This window comes from Lynx rufus, unplaced genomic scaffold, assembly GCF_022079265.1.
Source record: "Lynx rufus isolate CCGP_SWC_20201006 ecotype Redwood Valley unplaced genomic scaffold, mLynRuf1.p SCAF_8, whole genome shotgun sequence".
NCBI classification, from domain to species: Eukaryota; Metazoa; Chordata; class Mammalia; order Carnivora; family Felidae; genus Lynx; species Lynx rufus.
Window position 1 is genome coordinate 118,271,858 of NW_025814896.1, and position 21,539 is coordinate 118,293,396.

At 42.0% G+C, this 21,539-nt stretch overlaps 1 protein-coding gene across 2 annotated transcripts in view; it reads right to left on the minus strand.

Moving 5' to 3' along the window:
• The window catches only part of BABAM2 (BRISC and BRCA1 A complex member 2), a 400,562-nt gene that overhangs the window by 64,599 nt on the left and 314,424 nt on the right, over nt 1-21,539 (minus strand). For both annotated transcript variants that reach the window (XM_047069871.1, XM_047069870.1), the window contains exons 9-10: nt 19,845-19,915; nt 17,205-17,287 (exon numbers count right to left, since the gene is read on the minus strand). In XM_047069871.1, coding sequence (XP_046925827.1) covers nt 17,205-17,287; nt 19,845-19,915 — 154 coding nt within the window. The remainder of the gene's footprint in view (nt 1-17,204; nt 17,288-19,844; nt 19,916-21,539) is intronic.

The following is a 21,539-nucleotide window of genomic DNA, read 5'->3' on the forward strand; positions in this document are numbered from 1 at the left end:
AAACAAGGATAATACTTGCCCTCCCAACTCCATGAGGTTTTGGGAGACTCAAATTAAAGGAGACGATAAATGAGAAAGTACTTTGAAATATTGTGAAGTCTTATACTGGATATTGAAGAGACATTTCTAATAACAACTTGGGATTGACAGAGGCATTATATAAATCCCACCTAAATTTACAATAGCTGGAAAGCTGTACGTTCTCAGCCTTTGTGTTAACTCAGTAACCATGACTGAGGGGAGGTTAGGAATTGCACATCCGTGGCAACAAGACATCAAAATTTCTTGTTTTAGGTGCAGATAAGGTGTGGCATGTGCTTCTTTTCATGTAAGACGGAGGAAAATTAAGAATATATTCTTATATTTATTTTATCCACCTGAAAAAACTCTGAAAGGCTGAATTGAAAAACTAACAAAAGTGACAAGAATATGTCACACACCTGAAATGACTTTAACACTGTATGTCAATTATACTTCAAAAAGAAGTGATAAGAAGAGAAACGGATTGAGCAGGGGTGAAAGAGAGATTTTTTTCACAGTGTGCATTTTTTTAAAAAATTAGGTGAATATACTGCCTATTCAAACAATAAAATAAAAAATTTTAAAAGGAGGGGGTGCCTGGGTGGCTCAGTTGGTTTGTGGGTTTGGGCCCCGTGTCAGGCTCTGTGCTGACAGCTCAGAGCCTGGAGCCCGCTTCAGATTCTGTGTCTCCCTCGTTCTCCGCCCCTCCCCCGCTAGCTCTCTATCTCTCTGTCTCTCTCAAAAATAAACATTAAAAAAAATTTTAAAGGGAAGATTCTTAGGGAGAGTCCCTCTATTTTGTGTGTGGGAGGGACACTTTTGGTTTTTCTTGAAGCCTTAGTAGTTCCAGGAGTGTTAGGGTGGCTGAGTGTTATCACTGAAGGGTGTGTGTATGTGCGTGTGTGCAAGAACAAGCCTGCACATGCTTGAAAATTTTGGCCAAGCCCTACCTGCTTCCTGTTCTCCCAAACTGGAAATACCCAAGGATCGTGGAAGGTGAATCACCACAGCAGCTACCCCCTGCTTTCCAATTGTGTGTCCCGTAGCTCACTTTAAGAACCACCAATTTTGGGGCGCCTGGGTGGCGCAGTCGGTTAAGCGTCCAGCTTCAGCCAGGTCATGATCTCGCGGTCCATGAGTTCGAGCCCCGCGTCAGGCTCTGGGCTGATGGCTCAGAGCCTGGAGCCTGCTTCCGATTCTGTGTCTCCCTCTCTCTCTGCGCCTCCCCCGTTCATGCTCTGTCTCTCTCTGTCCCCCAAAAAAATAAACGTTGAAAAAAAAAATTTTTAAAGAACCACCAATTTAATTATATTATTACCTTACATGGGGAGATTGAAGCGGACCTAGCTCACTGGACAGGACAAAATGGGGTCCGAAATAGACACTGAGGTCTTCACCCCCACTTCTGCACTACAGCCACTGGCCAGTACTGCCTTGGTTCCTACGTGGCTTAAAAAAACTAACGTTCTCAAGGTACCAAAGTGAAATCTGGGTTGTTTCAAAGTACTTTGTAGTTGTTAAAATCACCACATTTGGAAAACTGCAATCAAGAAGTCACTCTTTCTGACTGTGTTGGTTTTCTGCAGCCCCCATGATCTCTGGAATAATGGAAACAGTGAATGATGCTGGAGTAAACGGTCTCTGAACGTTACAGCATACAGTCTCTTTTTGTTTACTCTCTGTGGAGTCCACGGAGTCTTCGATCTTGGGCTGTTCATCTCCCAGAATAATGGGTCTTTTGAAGTATTCCGTCCTCTTGGGTGGAGGCCAGCTGAGCATGTTTTCATCTTCTTGTAAATACAGTGTTCAAGTGCTTCCCATCAAATAGGTTCTACCTTCTCATTGACCGACTGTGGTGGAACAGTCTGAACTGAGGGTTCTGGCCCACTCTATTCTTCCGACATAAAACAAAGGCTATGCACCATTTGGAGATGCTTTGTTCAGACCACAGTTCATTTCTGAGGTCTCAATCAAACAAGAGCTTAAGGATAAACTTTGCAAATTCTTTTTAATTTGTCTGACACAGAAGACAGTTTACAATACATGTGAGGTTTCCAAGCTGCAGCCAAATGAAAAATAGGAAATTTAAGCATAGCTAAAGAGATTTTTCTTTAAAGACAATGTTCACTGGGAAAAGCCTCCTGGAATCTGAGTACACTAGACTGTAAGTTTCTTTAGAAAAAGAACATGTCCCATTCGGCCCTATATCTTTAGTATTCAGCATGGTGCCTGGCACAAAGAATATGCTTAAATGCTCATTGGAGTCAAATGCACCTGTCACCTGGGAGTACATAAAAAGGCAAACCCCATTCCTACAAATGTTCAGGACTATAAAGCTGAATGAGACTCTGCGTCTAACTTGAAAGGCTAACTGGGTAAATGCAAGGAACTAAATTTGTCTCTTCACTGGGAAACAAACCGGGTGGGAACAATGGTTTAGGTCAGAAATTGCAGGGGTTGTTTAAAAAGTGAGTGTTAGTTCCCTGGCCTCAATCACACTCAGATTCCTTTCTGCAATTATCTTCACTAGGCTCACCTGTATGCAAAGTTTGCTGATTGCTGGCAGGCACTATGGTTTCCCTGGAGACAGGGAATCCTAATCCACCTTTTCAACACCCCGGAGAGCTCAAAAGACTCAGAGTACAAAGAGACAGATTCACAGCTGGGCACATCAGAAGTAACACCGGGAGAACCCTGTAGGACCTCGTGTGCAGAAAGGAACTAGGAATTAGGATCCCTCCCCATCATGTAGACTGGTCGTATGCCTATCTAGGGTCTTCTAATTGTTTTAGAAAACGCAATATAGTGTCCCACCATTTCCCCACTTCTTTCAAATCATGGCATCATCAGAGAAATGGTGTGATGTTTTGGCACGCTGGGAAAAATGCGTGAGGCCAGCAGAGGTTGCCGACATGGGATCCAGCTTCCATAAGAACTACAGTGATTAGTAGCCTCTTCCCAAGCCAGTGGTGTGCCCCAGCACGTAGACTGGGAAGCTCTAGTGAACTGTTGAGAATGAGAGTTTGGAATGAAAAGGTCTTCGTTCCAATGCTGTTTCCTTCAACTACTAGCTATGGGACACCTGACAACTAGTTTCCTTTAGTGTAAAATAGGGATCTGTTTTATAGGGCGGCTGAGAGAATTCTATGGAATTATGAATGTACTTAACACAGTAATTTGCACACAATGATCACTCAGCAAATAATATATTCAACAATGGCATTACTATTATTATTGTTACCTATTATTTATTAGAGGTCACTTCTTATCACCAGTAACCTCTGACTGACAATGAATTAGAGAAAAACACCAGGTTGACTGAGACTGACGAAAGTTTGCCAATAAGATGCCTGCCTACAGAGGCGCCTGGGTGGCGCAGTCGGTTAAGCGTCCGACTTCAGCTAGGTCACGATCTCGCGGTCCGTGAGTTCGAGCCCCGTGTCAGGCTTTGGGCTGATGGCTCAGAGCCTGGAGCCTGTTTCGGATTCTGTGTCTCCCTCTCTCTCTGCCCCTCCCCTGTTCATGCTCTGTCTCTCTCTGTCCCAAAAATAAATAAACGTTGAAAAAAAAAAATTTAAGATGCCTGCCTACAAATGAATTGTGTCTTTTTTTTTATTGTGGTAAAGTATACAGTAACATAAAAATTACTATTTAAACCATTTTTAAGTGTACAGTTGAGAAGTATTAAGTACATTCCTTTGTTGTGCAACCATCACCATCATCTATCTCCAGAACTGTCTCATCTTCCCAAACGGAAACTCTGTCCCCATGAACCAACAATTCCCCACTCCTTGTCTCCTCAGCCCCTAGTCACCTCTATTCTACTTTCTGTCTCTATGAATTTCACTACTCTAGGTACCTCAAATACGTGGAATCACACAGTGTTTGTCCTTTTATGACGTGTTTTGACATTCATTCCCTTTGCCCGCACCTGACTGAAGGCAATGGCTTAACTTTAGCCAAGGGTCATTCTCAGTCCAGAAGCCCAAAAGCCTCTTTCAGGACATCCTAGGTCAGACCATGTCAAGAATCTGAACCATATTTATGGGAGGAAAACTATATCAATAAGGTCCAAGTTCCAAACCAGATCCTGTCCACCGTGAAGCATGACTGAATCCTTTCATTAAAGGTTCAGTTGGGCCAAATAGTTCTGAATCATCTGAACTGGGGATGGCTGGGGGTTTGTACAGACTCCAGGAATAGACTCCAGGCCAATAAGCTGTTTGATGACAGCCTCTACCACACATTTGTTCTGTGTGAATGTTCATTCACTCATTCTTCGCTTGGATTTCCATTGGCTCATAAAACTCAACGTATCCCAAACTGGGCTCAACATTTCCAAATCTGTTCCTCCTAATGCAGTCCCTACTTCAAATGATGGCATCATTAGCAGTCTGGATGCCTAATCAACAAACCTGGGAATCATCCTAATTTTCCTTTAGACCTTCACCTTGGTTGGGATCAATCACTAAATTTTGCCAGTTCCACTTCCAAAGTATTTCTTGAAACAGTTCCTTTCCCTCCATCCCTGTTATGATTGTTCTCATTCAGGTCTAATCATCTTTTGCCTAAAATATCTTTTTAGGTGTCCTGGTCCCCATTCCAAATCATCTTCAACATAATACCAAAATAGTCCCTTTCTTTAAAAAGCAAATTATGCCACTTCTCTACTGAGCACACTTCAATAACTCCTAGCTATCCTCAGGAGAGAGTCCATATTCATTAGCCTGGTATACAACTCTCTGAGTTCTGGTCTCTGACTGCCTCTAACTCAATCTCTCACAACTCCCCAGGATCCAATACACATTTGAGAAATTCTAAACGGCTTACTTCTCCTCACTCTGTTTCTCCCCTCGGTACATTTGTTGATGCGAGCCCCTTGCCTGAAATGCTCTTGCAGCCCTCCTGTGCTACTGGGCTGGGTGCCCCTTCTCTGTGTTCCCATAACACCTGGTGGTTGCCTAGCACTACATTTGAAATGTTGCATTGTTGTTTTTCTATGTTCATCTTCCTTAATAGACTGTGAGGCATTTTAGAGTGGGTGGCATTCCTCTTGTTATCCCTTGAGTCTTGACTGCCTCAACCAGAGCAGGTACTCAACATATGGTACATGAAGAATTAAATCAACAAATTATTGCATAGGTCAGATCTGGAGGCCACTGGAAGGAAGGAAGGAAGGAAGGAAGGAAGGAAGGAAGGAAGGAAGGAAGGAAAAGAGGGAGGGAGGGAGGGAGGAACAAAGGAAGGAAGGAAGGGAGGAAGGAAGGGGGGGTAGGAAGGAAATACATGTTGGAAAGGAAGAAGTAAAACCGTTTTTTTTTTTTAATTTTTTTTTTTAACGTTTATTTATTTTTGAGACAGAGAGAGACAGAGCATGAACAGGGGAGGAGCAGAGAGAGAGGGAGACACAGAATCCGAAACAGGCTCCAGGCTCTGAGCTGTCAGCACAGAGCCCGACGCGGGGCTCGAACTCACGGACTGTGAGATCGTGACCTGAGCTGAAGTCGGACACTTAACCGACTGAGCCACCCAGGCGCCCCAGTAAAACCGTTTTTATTTGCAGATGACATGATCATGTAAATAAAACTTCTAAGAAATCCACTAAAGGTCAATATGCAAAAATCAGTGGTATTTCTATATACTAACAATAAACAAGTAGAAAATGAAAAATTTTAAAAGAACTCCATTCATAATAGCTTAAAATATACTTAGGAATTAATTTAACAAGAGATGTATAAGACCTGTATACTGAAAACTATAAAACACTGCTATGGGAAACTAAAGAAGATCTAAATAAATGAGAACATAAAACATGTTCATGAATCGGGGGATTCAATATTTCTAACATGGCAATTCCCTCCAAATTGAGTCACAGTTTGAATGCAATCTTAATCAAGTTTTTAGTGAAAATAATTGACAACCTAATTAAAATGTATATGGAAAGGCAAAGGACCTAAACAGAGAAAACAATTCCAAATAAATATTCGTAAGATTAAAGGACTTATACTCTCTGAATTCAAGACTTACTATAAAGTGAAGGCACAGACATGCAGATCAATGGAGCAGAGTATAGGTACAGAAACAGATCTACACTTATATGTTCAGCTGATTTTTGACAAAAGTGCCAAGGTAATTCAAAGAGGAAAGGATAGTCTTTTCAACAAATGGTGCAGGAACAAATGGATATTAGCATAGAAAAAATATATAAACCATTATATATTACCTTACCTCACACCATACACAAAAATACCTCCCTTACCTCACACCATACACAAAAATTAACTTGAAATGGACCAGAGACCTACATTTAAGAGCTAAAACTATGAATGTACAGAAGAAAACAACGTAGAAATTCTTCCTGAACTAGATTAGGCAAAAATATCTCAAGCAGGACACTAAAAGTACAGCCTGTAAGAATGCAAAGTGGTGCAGCCACTGTGGAAAACATTATGGAGTTTCCTCAGAAAATTAAAAACAGAATTATCATATGATCCAACAATTCCACTATTGGTATGTACCCAAAGAATACGGAAACACTAATTCAAAAAGATATATGCACCCCTATGTTTACTGCAGTATTATTTACAATAGCCAAATTATGGAAGCAGCCCAAGTGCCCATCGATAGATGAATGGATAAAGATGTAACACACACACACACACACACACACACACACACACACACACACACACACACTGGAATACTACTCAGCCATAAAAAAGAATGAAATCTTGCCATGTGTAACAACATGGATGGATCTAGAGTATATAATGCTAAGTGAAATAAGTCAGTCAGAGAAAGATAAATACCATATGATTTCATTCATATGTGGAATTAAGAAAACAAAAAAGAAACAAACCAATAAACAGACTCTTAAAGTATAAGTTACCAGATGGGAGATGGGTTGGGGTGGGGGGGGGTGGGATGAGTGAAACAGGTGCAGGGTATTAAGAGTACACTTATCACGATGAGCACTGAGTAATGTACAGAATTGTTGAATCACTATATTATACACCTGAAACTAATATAACATGATATGTTAACTATACTGGAATTAAAAATTTTTTAAAAAGTACATCCATAAATAAAAAAGTGACAAAATGAACTTCATCAAAATTAAAACTTTTTGCTCTTTGGAAAAAAACAGTTGAGAAAATGAAAAGGCAAGCCACAGGCTGGAAAAAAAATGTGTAGAGCATATAACTGACAAACGGCTGGCATCTAATATGTATAAAGAATTCATGACTCAAATAGAAGATAACAACCCATTTAAAATCAGGAAAAAGATTTGAACAGACATTTCACAAAATAACTTACTTGGCAAATAAGCACATGAAAAGGTGGTGCCCAACATCACTAGTCATGAGTGATGTTGAGCCATAGTTTCATTGTACATTAAAACCACAATGAGATAATACTACGTACCTTACAATGGCTGAAATTAAAAGGATTGATAATGGCAAGGGCTGGAGAGGATGTGGAAGAACCAGAACTCTCATATGTTGTTAGTGAGAATGTAACAAGTTACCGCCCTCTGAAAAGCAATATAGTACTACAAAACTGAGTTAAACACATATTTACTATATGATCCAGTATTCTTTTTACCCAAGAGAAACAAAATATTATGTCCACACAAAGACTTGCACTTAAATTATGTTCATAGGAGTATTCTTTTTTTTTAATGTTGATTTTTTTGAGAGAGAGAGAGAGAGAGAGAGAGAGAGAGAGAGAGAACATGAGCAGGGGGAGGGGCAGAGAGAGAGGGAGAAGAGAAACCCGAGCAGGCTCCACACAGCACAGAGCCTGATGTGGGGCTCAATCTCATGAAGTACGAGATTGTGACCTGAGCCAAAAATCTAGCGTTGGACCCTCAACTGACTGAGCCAGAAGCATTGTTCTTACTGGCCAGAAACCGGAAACACATAAAATGTCCACTGCATGGTAAATGGATAAATAGTAGAATGGGAAAATGGAATACTACTCAGCAATAAACAAGAATGAAGTACCGGCACATGCACAACATGGATGGATCTCAAAAACATTACGTTAAGTGAAAGCGGTCAAATACAACTTGATTCCATTTTTATGAACTCTATACATTCTATGAAAGAATAAGCTACAGTAACAGAAAATGGTCAGTGACTACCTGGGGCTGAAGGTCAACAGGGGGGATCCGCTGCACAAACGTTTTAAAGATGAAACACTTTTTAGGGTGATGAAAAATGTGTCACGTCCTGACTGTGGCGCTAGTTCTGCGTCTCTATGTGGTTGCCAAAATTTATTATTCACTTAATAAGGGTGAGTTCTACTGTAAGTTATAGTAAAGTTATAGTAAGTGATACCTCAGAAAAGACAGGGAAAAAATGTCTCATGGACTTATGAGAGTTGAATCTGTGTTTATCAGGGAGCATATAATATGCAAAAGACAGGTCATTAATCCTTAAATCTGAGCACTGTTTTCCGGTATTTTCCTTATGTTGAACAGTTCTTCAGGCCAGCGTTCACACATATTGCTGCAAAAGTATTTCCCTTGCCTAGGAGTCTTAGACTTCAGCCATTCAAACATAGGAAAAATACTTAATTGGACTGCAGAAACCTGGCTTCTAGTCCTATTCTCCCCTGACGTTATGCATGGCTGAGGGTGAGGTACTCAGACACATCTGAGCTCTGTAACACGGAGTTTTCCGAGATTCTCAGTCAGAGATCTGTACACCTCCCTTCACCTCCCACTCCGCAAGGTCTTGGATCGAATTTGGGTATCTGGGAACTTGCACAGGAAGAATGTGGATCTCTACACTCACTGCCTTGAACTGAAATTTAGCGTTTCCTCCAGTTATGAATGCAGGTAACAATCTACAGCAGTATTAGCAGTACCTTGCCTTTGTTGTCATAAGACATTGCAGATACTTTTATAGCACATGGCAGGTGTTGCCCAGATCTTAAAGTGTTCTTCAATGCTCATCACTATTTCCAAATTACAAGGGTTATTAGATTTGCCACTGGATATTGTTATTTAAGGTTGTTATCAAAGAAGCTCATATTCTGTGTCATACGTTTTTAAGTGTATGATTAAATCACTTTTAATGACTTGATAATATTTTTTAATAGAATCAGCTTCCTTTGCAGTACTATATATTTTATTTTATACATTTTAAAACACTGTTTGAAGAATGGATCCACAGGGTTTTTCAAAGGGGTCTTTGGCACAAAAATGTTAAAAGTCCCTCCCTGGGCTAGATGATCTCTAACCATTCGTTCTAGTGCTAAGAATTCTATTCAAAACTGACAGAGAGACTCAATGACTCATATTCTAAATGCGATAATTAAAAGCACTTTGAAACGAAGGTGATAAGCAAACGTCAGACCTTATCTTCTACAGGCCCATGGGTGAAGTGATGTTTTAATAATTTCACTCCATATTTTCTTAGCTAAATTATGGGGAAAGAAAATGGGTGGTGATATCCATTATTTGGGTCCACATCTCTTCTTTTCCAGGGATTTTCAAGATTCATGGGTCCTGACTTATTTGGATTCTAATTTGAACAAACCAATTGGAAAAGAAAAAAAAAACATATATGAGACAAATGGGGAAATTTGAACACAGACTGTTATTAGATGATATTAAACAACATTATAATTTGTTACTGTATTGTAACATTCTAATATTGTTGTTTTGGATACATCTTCTCAAAACTCCTGGGGCACCTGGGTGGCTCAGTTGGGCATCTGACTCGATTTAGGCTCAGGTCATGACCTCACGGTTCGTGAGTTCAAGCCCCGCATCGGGCTGTGTGCTGACAGTGAGGAGCCTGCGTGGTATTCTCTCTCCCTCTCTCTGCCCCTCCCCTGCTTGTGCTCTCTCTGTCTCTCTAAAAATAAATAAATAAACTTAAAAAACAATTTTTAAAAAATCCTTAACTGTTCGAGATACACACTGAAGTATTTATAGGTGAAATGATATTTCACATTTGCTTCAAAATATTCCAGAAAAAAATTTTAAATTAAATTAAAAAGGAGGAAGGGATCAATGAAACAAGATAGACAAAGATGCAACATGGGTGATGGGCACATAGGGGTTTATGATATTTTTCTATTTTTGTGTTTGAAATTTTTTTAATGTTTATTTTTGAGAGAGAGAGAGTGTGTGTGTGTGGGTGTGTGTGTGAGCAGGGGAGGAGCAGAGAGAGAGGGAGACACAGGATCTGAAGCAGGATCCAGGCTCTGAGCTATCAGCACACAGATGTGAGGCCTGAACTCAGAAACTGCAAGATCATGACCTGAGCCAAAGTCGGATGCTTAACTGACTGAGCCACCCAGGTGCCCCTGTGTTTGAAATTTTTATAATAAAAAGGTTTTTTTCTAAGTTTATTTATTTATTTTGAGAGAAACAGAGACAGCATGATTGGGGGAGGGCAGAGAGAGAGGGAGACAGAGAACCCTAAGCAGGCTCAGCGCTGCCAACGCAGAGCCCGACATGGGGCTCGAGCTTAAAAACCCGTGGGATCATGACCTGAGCTGAAACCAAGAGTCAGAAGCTTAACTGACTGAGCCACCCAGGTGCCCCAAAAGTGTTTTTTAAAAGAAGATTCATAAGCCATCAGGATAAATCCTGGCCACAGGAATGTTTAGATTGTACTCTGTTTAAAAAAAGAAACAAAAATCCTGCAAAGGAGCATGGAGTTCCTATCACTCCTTCTTGTCTTAGAACCTGAGCTGCTCTCACACTTCCAGTGCCCATTTGGCTCCAACCTTGTAGGTTTGCATTTGCAGCACTTTGTATAAGCAGCCATTATAACTGACCGCATTAACTATATCTAAAAGCAGGTTAAATCTAGTCTTTGATAGCCAATAGCCGGTTAATTCTCTAATTAACTCATTAGTTATGTCTTTCTATAGCCACAGAGTGAAACCCTACTCAAGCCGGCATGTTTGCGCCACTGGCCAGGGGTTTATAGCTGGACAAACTGTCATCACCACTGAGGAGCGACACCAGCTTGCTGCCTTGCTGCCTTCAGATCGGTACTGTCTTTGGTGCGATGTCCACTGTCTACACGTATCTCCCCATGCCTGGGTGAACACTTCTGTTCCTGGGGCTTACAGGGTCTCTGGGAAGCTCCAAAAGCTTTCAAAATTCAACACATACTTGGGGATACTGCCAACCAATCATCTAAAATAGTACAGTAATGCAGTCTAGCACGTGGGCTCTGGAATCAATGCCTGGATTTCAAACCCTAGCTCTGTCACAGTGAGTGTATTTACTCCTTCTGTGCCACAGTTTTGTCATTTGTAAAATGCAGTAATACTTGTAATTATCCTCAGAACAGTGTTATGTGGATTAAGCCACATAATACCATATATGCAAAACACTGAGAGAAGTGTCTGGAGCATGGTATATGCTCAACACTTGCTAACTGTTATTACTGTAAATATTATCTTTAACAACAGCAAAAGTTTTACCCCCAAAATAATGCCCCTGTTTCACCAATGTCAGTAATACTTTAAAATTAATTCTAAGAAAAGATGATACTGAGCTGGATCAATACTCTAAAAGTTATTCTTTGTAAACCACTTCCTTTCACTGAGTTACATGCCTTCTTGGGTTACCATGTGTTCATTTCAAAGCAGCTGCATACAATTTTAAGTCAAAATCACTGAATTTTAATGCCCTTTCTCTGACTGGATAAACTCACCTTAGCAATTACTTTAATCCAACAATTACAACTGAGAGGACTCACACAATATATATGAGAGAGAATAGGGAAAGAAATCACCGCATGGTGATCGTGCATCCGATTTCAACCTCCTTCCTTATGAGAAGTCCTTCAAGGTCATTAAAAAGGAGTCACATAAATCCGAGGTATTAGAATGAAAAGGATATTCCCAAGAATATTTTAAAGATTAATGAAATAAATGCTCAAACCAGAGCCAGAAATTACAGAAAAAGACTTTTCTAGAAAGAAGTAGACTCTGAAGATGAAACCGGACTTTCAATTTGAATCAAAATGGTGACAGTGGTCGCTAAAGTTCTAGAGTTTTCAGGTTGTAAACTGTGAACAGGGTGTGCTTCTGTATATAATCAAAAGATGAAAACCGCTTTACCCACCACAGCTAACCACTTTCAAGGAAGTCCGGGAAAAAAATTAACCAAAATGTTTAAAGTATCTGAAGGACTAATAGTTCTCTTAATCAAAGCAAAAAGGCATTTAGAAAGTAGATTTTCTTTTATCTTTTTCCATATTCTTTTATCTCTTTGAACAATAGAGACCTGATTAATTTTACTTTTTATTCATAATCAATTTTAGCTCCTGCTACTTTGATAGCTATCATTCCTACTAGAAATGAGAAAATTAAGCCACAAATCTTCATAGATGCCTCATCTGAGGTAATCATATTAATTCTACAATAATATTACACTTTCTCTAGATTCACTTTGAAATGAATTCTAACACTGAAATGAATTCTAACATTGTGGTTCCAATTTTAATCACTTTAGTGATTCTGATTTGTTCTTCAATCTATTTATTTATATAACAATGTGACTTGTATCCAAAAAGTAAGCAAGTTTTGAAAAACCACACGATGTTGGTTTTTACCGAATTAGTAGCCATCTCGCTTGTCGCTATAAAGACACGATGTTGATTCTGTGGCGAGGACATGAGCCCACCCCACTTTGCTGAGGAACTAGTCTTTCCCGACCGGCCTAACACCACCTTCCCTCGGTCTCTTTTGCAGCCCCCTGCTTTGTTCCGTTATATCACTTGTCAGCCTTTGAAATTTATACAGTTGATAGTTTTAGTTCTTTATTGTCTGTCTCTCTCACCAGACTTGATTAGGGAGGGTCTCTCTTTTTCTACATCTCTCTCTTACGTATAAAACGTATGAAGCTCTCTCCCTGCCCGCTCTTTGTGCCTGGCATATGGTAGGCACGCTCACAAGCTAGTTGTCTTAAAAAGATACACCACCGTGATTCACCATTATCTGACCTCCTTTCTCATCAACCAGACCAGGGGTTGCACACATTTTTGGTACAGGGTCAACGAGTCAATATTTTACCACCTCTGTTGCCTATTCTTTCTCCTCCCACTTCCAATAACTCTTTAAAAACACAAAAACCACTTTTAGCTTAGGGCCGTATGAAAACAGGCTGAGGGTGGGATTTGGCCTGCAGGGTAGCATTTGCCAACTCTTATGCCAGGCTCTAAGTGTCTTCAGAGCAAGCCTGAGTTATGGACCCATTTCTGTCCCCTGGGACCTATCATAGTCCTAAGCTCATACAGGTTCTCAATAAACCCAGAACTCAATTGCATTGGGTTAAAGTGATTAGGTCAGGGGCAGAGAAGATAAAAAATTAAATGGAACAGCCCAAATGGTCAGATTTAGAGCAACAGATATTTTGCCACGGAGACCTGGCTTGCGGTCCAGGCCGGATGACTCAAAGGGTCGCTTACCAAGGATTTACGGCTAATGAGAAAAGACAGCTTCTCATACGATCACACGCTCCCTCGCTTGCCTTGGGAGTCACAGACCTCAATACCCCCCACTTCCGAGCAGCGATCCTACTACCGTGGGCCGGTGCCTCCTCTCATATCTACTTAGAGTGCCACTGCCTGGGACCATGAAGAAGAGCTGATGTTTTTCCCAGTGGTTGCTTTTATCCTGTGTTACCGTGCTTTGCTGTCTGGTTCTCTTGTCACCCAGCATTCTCAGAAGGTGCTGGCTTAAAGGTGACATGTCCTTCCAGAGCTCGGCAAACACAGAATTACCTCCATAACCACTACAGATAATTCTCACATGTTGGCCGGGAAACCTTCCTGAACACAGTTTTTGGATGGGAGCACTCCCTGATTCTTGCATGGTTCCAAGTCTTGCAGTATGCTGATATGGATGAAGGAAGGAAAGAAAGAAGGAAGAAGTGGACAAAAACTCTCCACAGCCATGATCATGGCCCCGTCCCCACTCCTGAAACCGTCAGAATGCTGGGAGGTTGCAGAGGCTCCTGAGAGAACCCAGAATATGTACAATGTTTTCCCCGAGGACATTCTTGCTTCCGCACACTCTAGCAAAGTGTGAGGTCAGAGCCGCCTGCCTCGAGAGAGAAGTGCCTCTTTCCTCTGGCATCCAAAATGCTCAGAATTATTACCAGCACCTGCCCTAGTGACCGAGTTCTTCCCGGGCCTGGGAAAGGGGGAGAAAGGAAGGAGAGCAGGGATGTCATCCGGTGTCCTGCCAGGTGCTCACCCTCCATGGAGCAGCGGGGCCAGCCATGGAAGACTGGCTCCATCCCTAGGCACTTCCTTCCTTGTTCATGTTCTTGAGATCTCAGAATAATTCACTGCAATGTTCTTTCAGTAAGTCTCTGCCACCCTGTATTCGCTTCCCTGTCTTCACGGAAAGAAAAAAGGGAACAAGTGGCCCCTTGGGTGCTGTAACCAAGCAGGCAGACACTGAAAAAAGGTGAGTGTCAGATGCTTAACTGCGTGACAGAACAAAACACATTGTCCAACCAAGCTTCACTTTGATGCAGCAAGTCCTACGTTTGTTTTAGACACAAGAAAGAAGCAGAAGGGTGAGAATAATATATGTAAAGGCAGGCTGCGTGTTGATGATGGAGCAGGAAACAGCATCTAGCCCCATGATTCACAGACGAGGTCATATCCGCCAAGGAGCCACGAGTGCAGGCAGTAATGCTAAGAGACAAGGGGCAAGCAGCCTGGGGAGGAAGAGAGTAACGGCCTGAGGAAAACACTCCGGAAAAAGTAAATTAAACGAATCCCAAAGCCCTAGTAGCTGTTGTAAAGAGTGCCTGTGGGTTCTACATTTCTGAAGAAGAGAACCACAACTAAGTGGAAATGTGACTCTGGGACTTCATGTTGCACATCTGACTTGGAAAAGCGAAGACAGGAAGGTGGAGAAGGAGCTGTAAGAAACACCGGACCCGCGGTACCAGGGGAAATATTCTTTGGGGAACAGACCTTCCAAAGGAACAGGAACCGCTCTAACACCACGTGTACAGATGAGGGAGGGCAGGAGCTGGCAGGTGAGTTCTCCCTCAGCCCCGTGCAGCCCTCCTGCTCACCGCCACCAGAAGAGTCATTGTTGAGTCGCATGTGGAAGACACAGGTGAGAATGAACAATGGCAAGAGTATCTTTTGTCCCTTTATATCTGATAGGATCTGACATCAAGATTTTGGGAAGTAGAATCATGGCTGGAAAACCGAAATAAGTTTCATTTAAAGAGCTGAGATTTCATGCCACTGCGGTTGAGGATTCCTCTAATTTCATGTTTGCAATTATCCTTCTGTGCGTCCCTCCTTCTGTGTTCTTTTCTCACAGCCACTCTGGGTGGCTTTCTGACTGTCACCACCACCATTCAAGGCAGGGTACAGGCCCCTCTTGCTGGGCTGGGCTAGGGGAACTGCGCCAACCAAATCACCCAGGCACCTGTCCAGGGTCATGAGAGACGAACCAAGAACGTAATCAGGATCTGGGGTCGGGTTACCAGGCTAGAAGCAGACTCGCTGGGATCAAGATGGTGTGCAAAGTGAATGTGGCAAATAGGAAATGGGATCTCACAAGGGAATTAGGACTCAGAATGAAAAAAACAAAACGGCAACACATAAGGTGAGAACCAAAAGTGGTGGCTGGAAGAACCAGTAGGGCCACGTAAGATGACCAGCAGAGAGGAGATTGCCAGGAGGCCTTGACTGTGAGGCTTCCTCTTCCACCTGGCCCTGTATTACGGGTTAAGCTCCATATGCGAATGTCTCCACAGGACTTAACAACCAGATCCCCAGGGTACATATGAGGAAACGAAAGCAGAGGGAGGCTAGTCCCAGTGATCTGAACATCATGTAACTAGTTGGAGGAACACCCAAGATTAAAATCTCTTTTTATCTGTGCATAGAATGAATACACTGCGATATGCTTGCATTCCTCAGGTGCATTTAAAGAGATGATCCCAATGCAGGACTAGCTATAGAGTAGAAGCCCAATGTGAAGCACTTCATGACGAGGTGTTTATCATTGGGAAACACCTCAAAATCAGAGCCAAGGCTCAGTTATCTCTATGCAGATTATACCATGGTATTCGAGGCTTTCTGTCTCTGTCTCTTACTGTCTGTTGGTGTGAAATGGGGTAAGACAAAGGAATTTAAAAACTATTTTTTAGTCTAAGCAAATCGCAACCAAGAATGTCCGTCTGCTGGGGAAACAAAAATCCCCAAGTCAATGGCTTTATATTGTCTGATGGCCTGGTTAAATAGGGCCAAGGCTCCTCTTCCTGGAATAGTTTATTAAGGTCTAGGGTAGTTTTATCCACTGAATGAAGTCAAGCCAAGCCCGCTGCTTTTCTGTAATTTGATTTGTGAGAGCTGGAACTACGTGTCTTCGGCTTAAAGACTGGGCATTTTGCAGAGCAAACCTGGCACCATGGGTTAATAATTTTTATATAACCAAAAATAAATGAGAGAGACTTCAAATTATCCATCAGGAGAAAGGTGGACCAAAGTTTACTGACTCGCTGATTAATGTAACACAATAAGCATTTAAATATGCCTATCTGTGGAATAAAAATGAAAAGTGACACCGGGGATACATTCCAACTTGTCTCACCTTTTACATATCTATTATGTGTTATCAAAGATGTAGTCTTTTCCCTTAACAAGGATGATAACCACATGACCAAAACAAGTATGTTTTGAATAATCCTGAAAGTTTTGGAACCTCATGCTGGAAAGATGCTTTGAAATAGGAATCTGGAACCCTGAGTTCTTAAACTCCGGGTTTCTCAAACTCAGCACTATTGACAGTTTATACCCAAATGATTTTGTTGTTGTTGGAGTGCTGTTCTGTGCATTGTAGGATGTTTAGGCAACCTCCCAGCTCTCTACCCACGAAATGCCAGTAGCAACAACCACCATCCCCACTCCCCTCCTGCTCAATCGTGACAATCAAAAATGTCTACGGACACCGCCAAACATCTGCCGAGGGGCAAATTATACGTGGTTGAGAACCACTGGTCTAGAGATATTTTCTCTTTCAGACCACGCGGTAAATATACTAAAGTAAAAGGAATCACAGCAGGGCACTAAAGGTTTTCACAGCCATTATTACATACGGTTTAGTACATGGATGTACATGCAAATGAATGTAGGCTGACGTGCTCATAGCAAAAGTATACTCACTGTGTACAAGAAAACAGAAATCTTTCCACATCAGCAGCAGAGTGAGTTTTGTAAAGCCTTCTGCATCATATTCCACGACACCTCTGGATGATAAGAACACACACACAAAGAAGAAACCCTCATAAAAACAAGGCAGAAAAGAGATGTAAAGAATAGATTCCTAGAGTCACGGTGACTGAATCCAAGAGGCATTTAAGGTGAGTGTTACCACAGAAAGGACGTGGGATTTGGAATGGCAGCATCTACATTTATGTTACAGCTTTGCCATTTACTACCTATCACGACTCCAGGCAAATCACTTAACCTTTGGAGCCTCGATTTCCTCATCTGTAAGACAAATAGAACAATATTTTCGAGCTTCATTAGAGGGTCGTGAAAAACAAGTAAGATAGACCATACAATGCTATGCAAATGCTGGTTATGAGTAAAAGGACAAATTAAGCAATCAGGTCAACAGGGACACTGCTGTCTGGATGGTGATTAAGACCCACTTTCATTTGGGCACTAAAAAGCAATGAGCAGTGACAACATTACTAAGTCTGGGAGTTTATGTTAGTTTCTTCCAAAGTACTTGGAACCCTTTCACTTGTGTCCCCTGTCCTCCCCACCGGGCTCAAGACAAAGTAGCCATGTTAGCTGGGTGGACACTGGTTCAGGTGGGAGATGCACAGGACGGGTGTCAAGGAGAACAGCCCCCGACTGCTAAGGGCCTGACCAGAATCCTGATAGGCTAGCCTCCCCCGTTCCCCTCAAGAGCTGAGTGCTTGGGAGACGTGACCATAAGGTGACAATACTAACCACACAGAGGACAGGCATAATCTTCTCTGTCATCCACCAGTGGTGTGTGCTATCTCCCTGGCTGAGTCAGGCCAATCAGACTGTCGATACCAATGGCCTGCCAGTTTCAGTAGGAAGGGTGAACTCATCATAAGGGCAAAGGGAATTAGGACACTAAAGACTGAGTGATTTGCTCAAAGACTGTTGGCACATCATTCAGATGACTTAGGTCAATAATTTTAGTCACCGGTTTATATTTCTTTTCGTGAATTTATAATCAACTCAACATGTTAAGCACCGCTATCTAAGCTTTTTAGATCCTGCATGCTGTACATAAAAACAAGCACAGAATCCTTTCCATTATGCATACAGTACAGTAATAGAATAGTATTTGCACAGGATTTAGTAGTTGTATACAACTACTACTATATTACTGTATTATATGCATAATAAAACATACACAAAATGTATATTAAAAAAGAGATTTTCAAAAAAGATGTAAATGCGAATTTTCCGATTTTTCTTGGGTGCGAATGGTTATGAGTGAGGTGGGGTGTGTGCCCCCTACTTGGGAGGTTACTGTGTTAGCTCCTTCATTTCTCATTCTATATTCTTAAGATAATTTCCTCAAAAATTAGAAGTCCAATGGTGCCATTTACTAACCACTGTTTGTATCATAAGAACTTTTTCAAAATGTTCATAAGTAAAGCTGAAAAAAAATCGTTGAGTATTAAAGGCTTATGTGAGAGACAGTCACACTGTTTAGATATTGACAGTTCTATTTTGGAGACATAAAAAATTCCACTATGTATAATGAGAAAATTTCTTAAAATTGTTTTGAGGAGTCAGAAATTTTGCCCATAATTATGCTACAGTTTATAAAATTACATCCCTGGGAATGGCCAACCTTATTCTTTGTTTTGCCCGCTCCTGCCTAGTCCCAATTTTTTTGGTCCCAATTTCTTCACTTCCTTGTTTAAAATCTTAACTTTGTGTGACTATATATATCTTTCTATCTTTATAAACCTTCTCTGGAACAAGGTGGGCTATAAGCAGATCGCTAACACCCTTAGTGCTCAGCCCCCCTGAATGGGTAGAGCGCTCCATCTTTTGAAGAAGACTGTGGGGAAAACACGGTCCCTCTACCCTTGAGCTAAGCCCTGGGCAGAAGCTCAACCAGGCCTCAGATGCCATTTAGGAAAACAGAGCTGCAGAACATCAGGCCACCGGCAACCTGAAGGAGGGGGCCAGCCACAGGGGCGGCAGCAGGAGGAGACGCACTCCCCAGACCCACGCCTGCTTTCCCCTCTCTGTGCCTTCTTCCAACCCCTAATCCCGAGTGTGAGTCGCTGCTTTTGCGTCTAACGCCGGCTTTCGTCCCTGAGAAAAGCCTGCCTGAGTCCCGAGAACCAGGGTTCCCGCCCTGGCCCTGTCTCTTCCGGGCAGGTCACAAGACTTCTCAAAGGTCCAGGGCTTTCTTCAGTCAAACGTGCCAATAATGCCCACGTGGCTCCCTCCCTCACAACTCCAGGGAGCAGCTGGAGGTGTGTGCTGTGCACACTGCAGAGAGCTCAAGAACAAGCAGGCCTCGCTGCCCTCGTTACTGCTGGGCTTGGGGTTAGTCGTGAGGCTGATCCAAATTCTGCTCCACAATCAATAACGCGATTCTGATATGTAGCAAAATCCTAAAAAATGTCTTCCTGGGAGCTTTAGCTTAAGCAACATACCAAAAAGAATCAAAGTGGCACTGAAAAGCTATTCCGTACAAGAGCAAGCTGCCATTTTCTCAATCAAGCTCTCGCGTTAGGGCCATCAGGACGGGAGGACATTGTTGGTACATGGTTTAAGCACAGAGGAACTTACGTGCCGAAGTGACTGAGGAAGGCAGCAATATACTCCCTTCTTTTGTGGTATCCTTGAATCACATACTGCACCTGAAACAGGAACCCAAAGCTGAGGAATAGGGAGTTTTCAAATGCTATTTTACAAAGCATTTCGAAGATTCAGGGAGTAGAAAGAATGGTTAAATGAATGTCCATATTCCTGCCACCTGTATTCAACAACTATGAGTATTTTGTCTGGTTGCTTCATCCAGCCATCTACCTCCCTAACAAGCTATCAGTCAATCTTGCTGAAACATTTCAAAGGAACTTAGAGACACCATGGAAGTTTCTCCCTAGATACTTGGGCATGTACCTCCAAAAAATAAGATATTTTCCTACATAGCCACAATGTTATGATCGTACCCAACAAATTATCAGCCATTTCCTGACTTTATCTAGTGCCCCGGGCGTTTTCAAAATATCCCAATTGTCTCCAAAATGTTCTTTTAAAAGACAGGGCATACTCAAGGATCAGGCATTTAATCTAGAAAGTCTATTAATGTAGATTAATAGGACCGTGTGTGCATGTGTCCATGCCTGCATGCACATATATGATTCTGACTTTTCAAAGAGATTGGGCTAATTGTCTTACAGAATGTTCTGCATTCTAGACTCTCTGATTGTTTCCTTACTCCCTGTATTTGTCCTCTACTCCCTGTATTTCCTATTAATTGGAAGTTAGACTAAAGGTGTGACTAGATTGGGGGTGCCTGGGTGGCTCAGTTGGCTAAGCGTCCAACTCTTGATTTTGGCTCAGGTCATGATCTCAGGGTCATGAGATTGAGCCCCGTGTAGGGCTCTGCACTGACAGCATGAGGTCTGCTTGGGATTCTCTTGCTCCCTCTCTCTCTGCCCCTTCCCTAATCACGTGTGCCTGTGCATTCTCTCTCTCCCTCCCTCCCTCTCTCTCTCAAAATAAATAAACTTAAAAAATAATGTGTCTAGACTAGATTCAGGTTAAATATTTTTGGCAAAACAACTCCATAAGTGATGGTGGGCTTGATCACTGATTTAGATGACGACAGCAGGATGACAGCAGGACTAATCCATCGTAAAGGGAGGTTCCCCCTTTGCTGCAGCCGGCAGTGACCCCTGGGTATGCTTCTCGAGGCATGAGAAGACCTAGTCCCCTCTCGATCTTTTACCTCACGGTTTCGATACCTGTTGGAGATCCTTGTCTGAATCAGATTTTTCATTAGGAGCCGAAAAGTGGTGATTTTTAAAAATTCTAACCCTCCTTGTGTACTTACCATCTGGAATTCTCTGTAAAGAAGAGTTTCCTCACATCTAATGGGGGCTATTTTATCCTGAATTACGACTCCTATTGAAAAGGCAGGATAATGCTTAATTCTTTCTTTTCAAATTCCTAGTATTCAGAAGAAGGAGTGTTACAATAGATTTTATTTTGCCTTTTCAGATTTTCTTATTATCACCAAATGACCGTTTTTATTTATTTTTTTTTTTTAATTTTTTTTTTTCAACATTTATTTATTTTTGGGACAGAGAGAGACAGAGCATGAACGGGGGAGGGGCAGAGAGAGAGGGAGACACAGAATCGGAAACAGGCTCCAGGCTCTGAGCCATCTGCCCAGAGCCCGACGCGGGGCTCGAACTCACGGACCGCGAGATCGTGACCTGGCTGAAGTCGGACGCTTAACCGACTGCGCCACCCAGG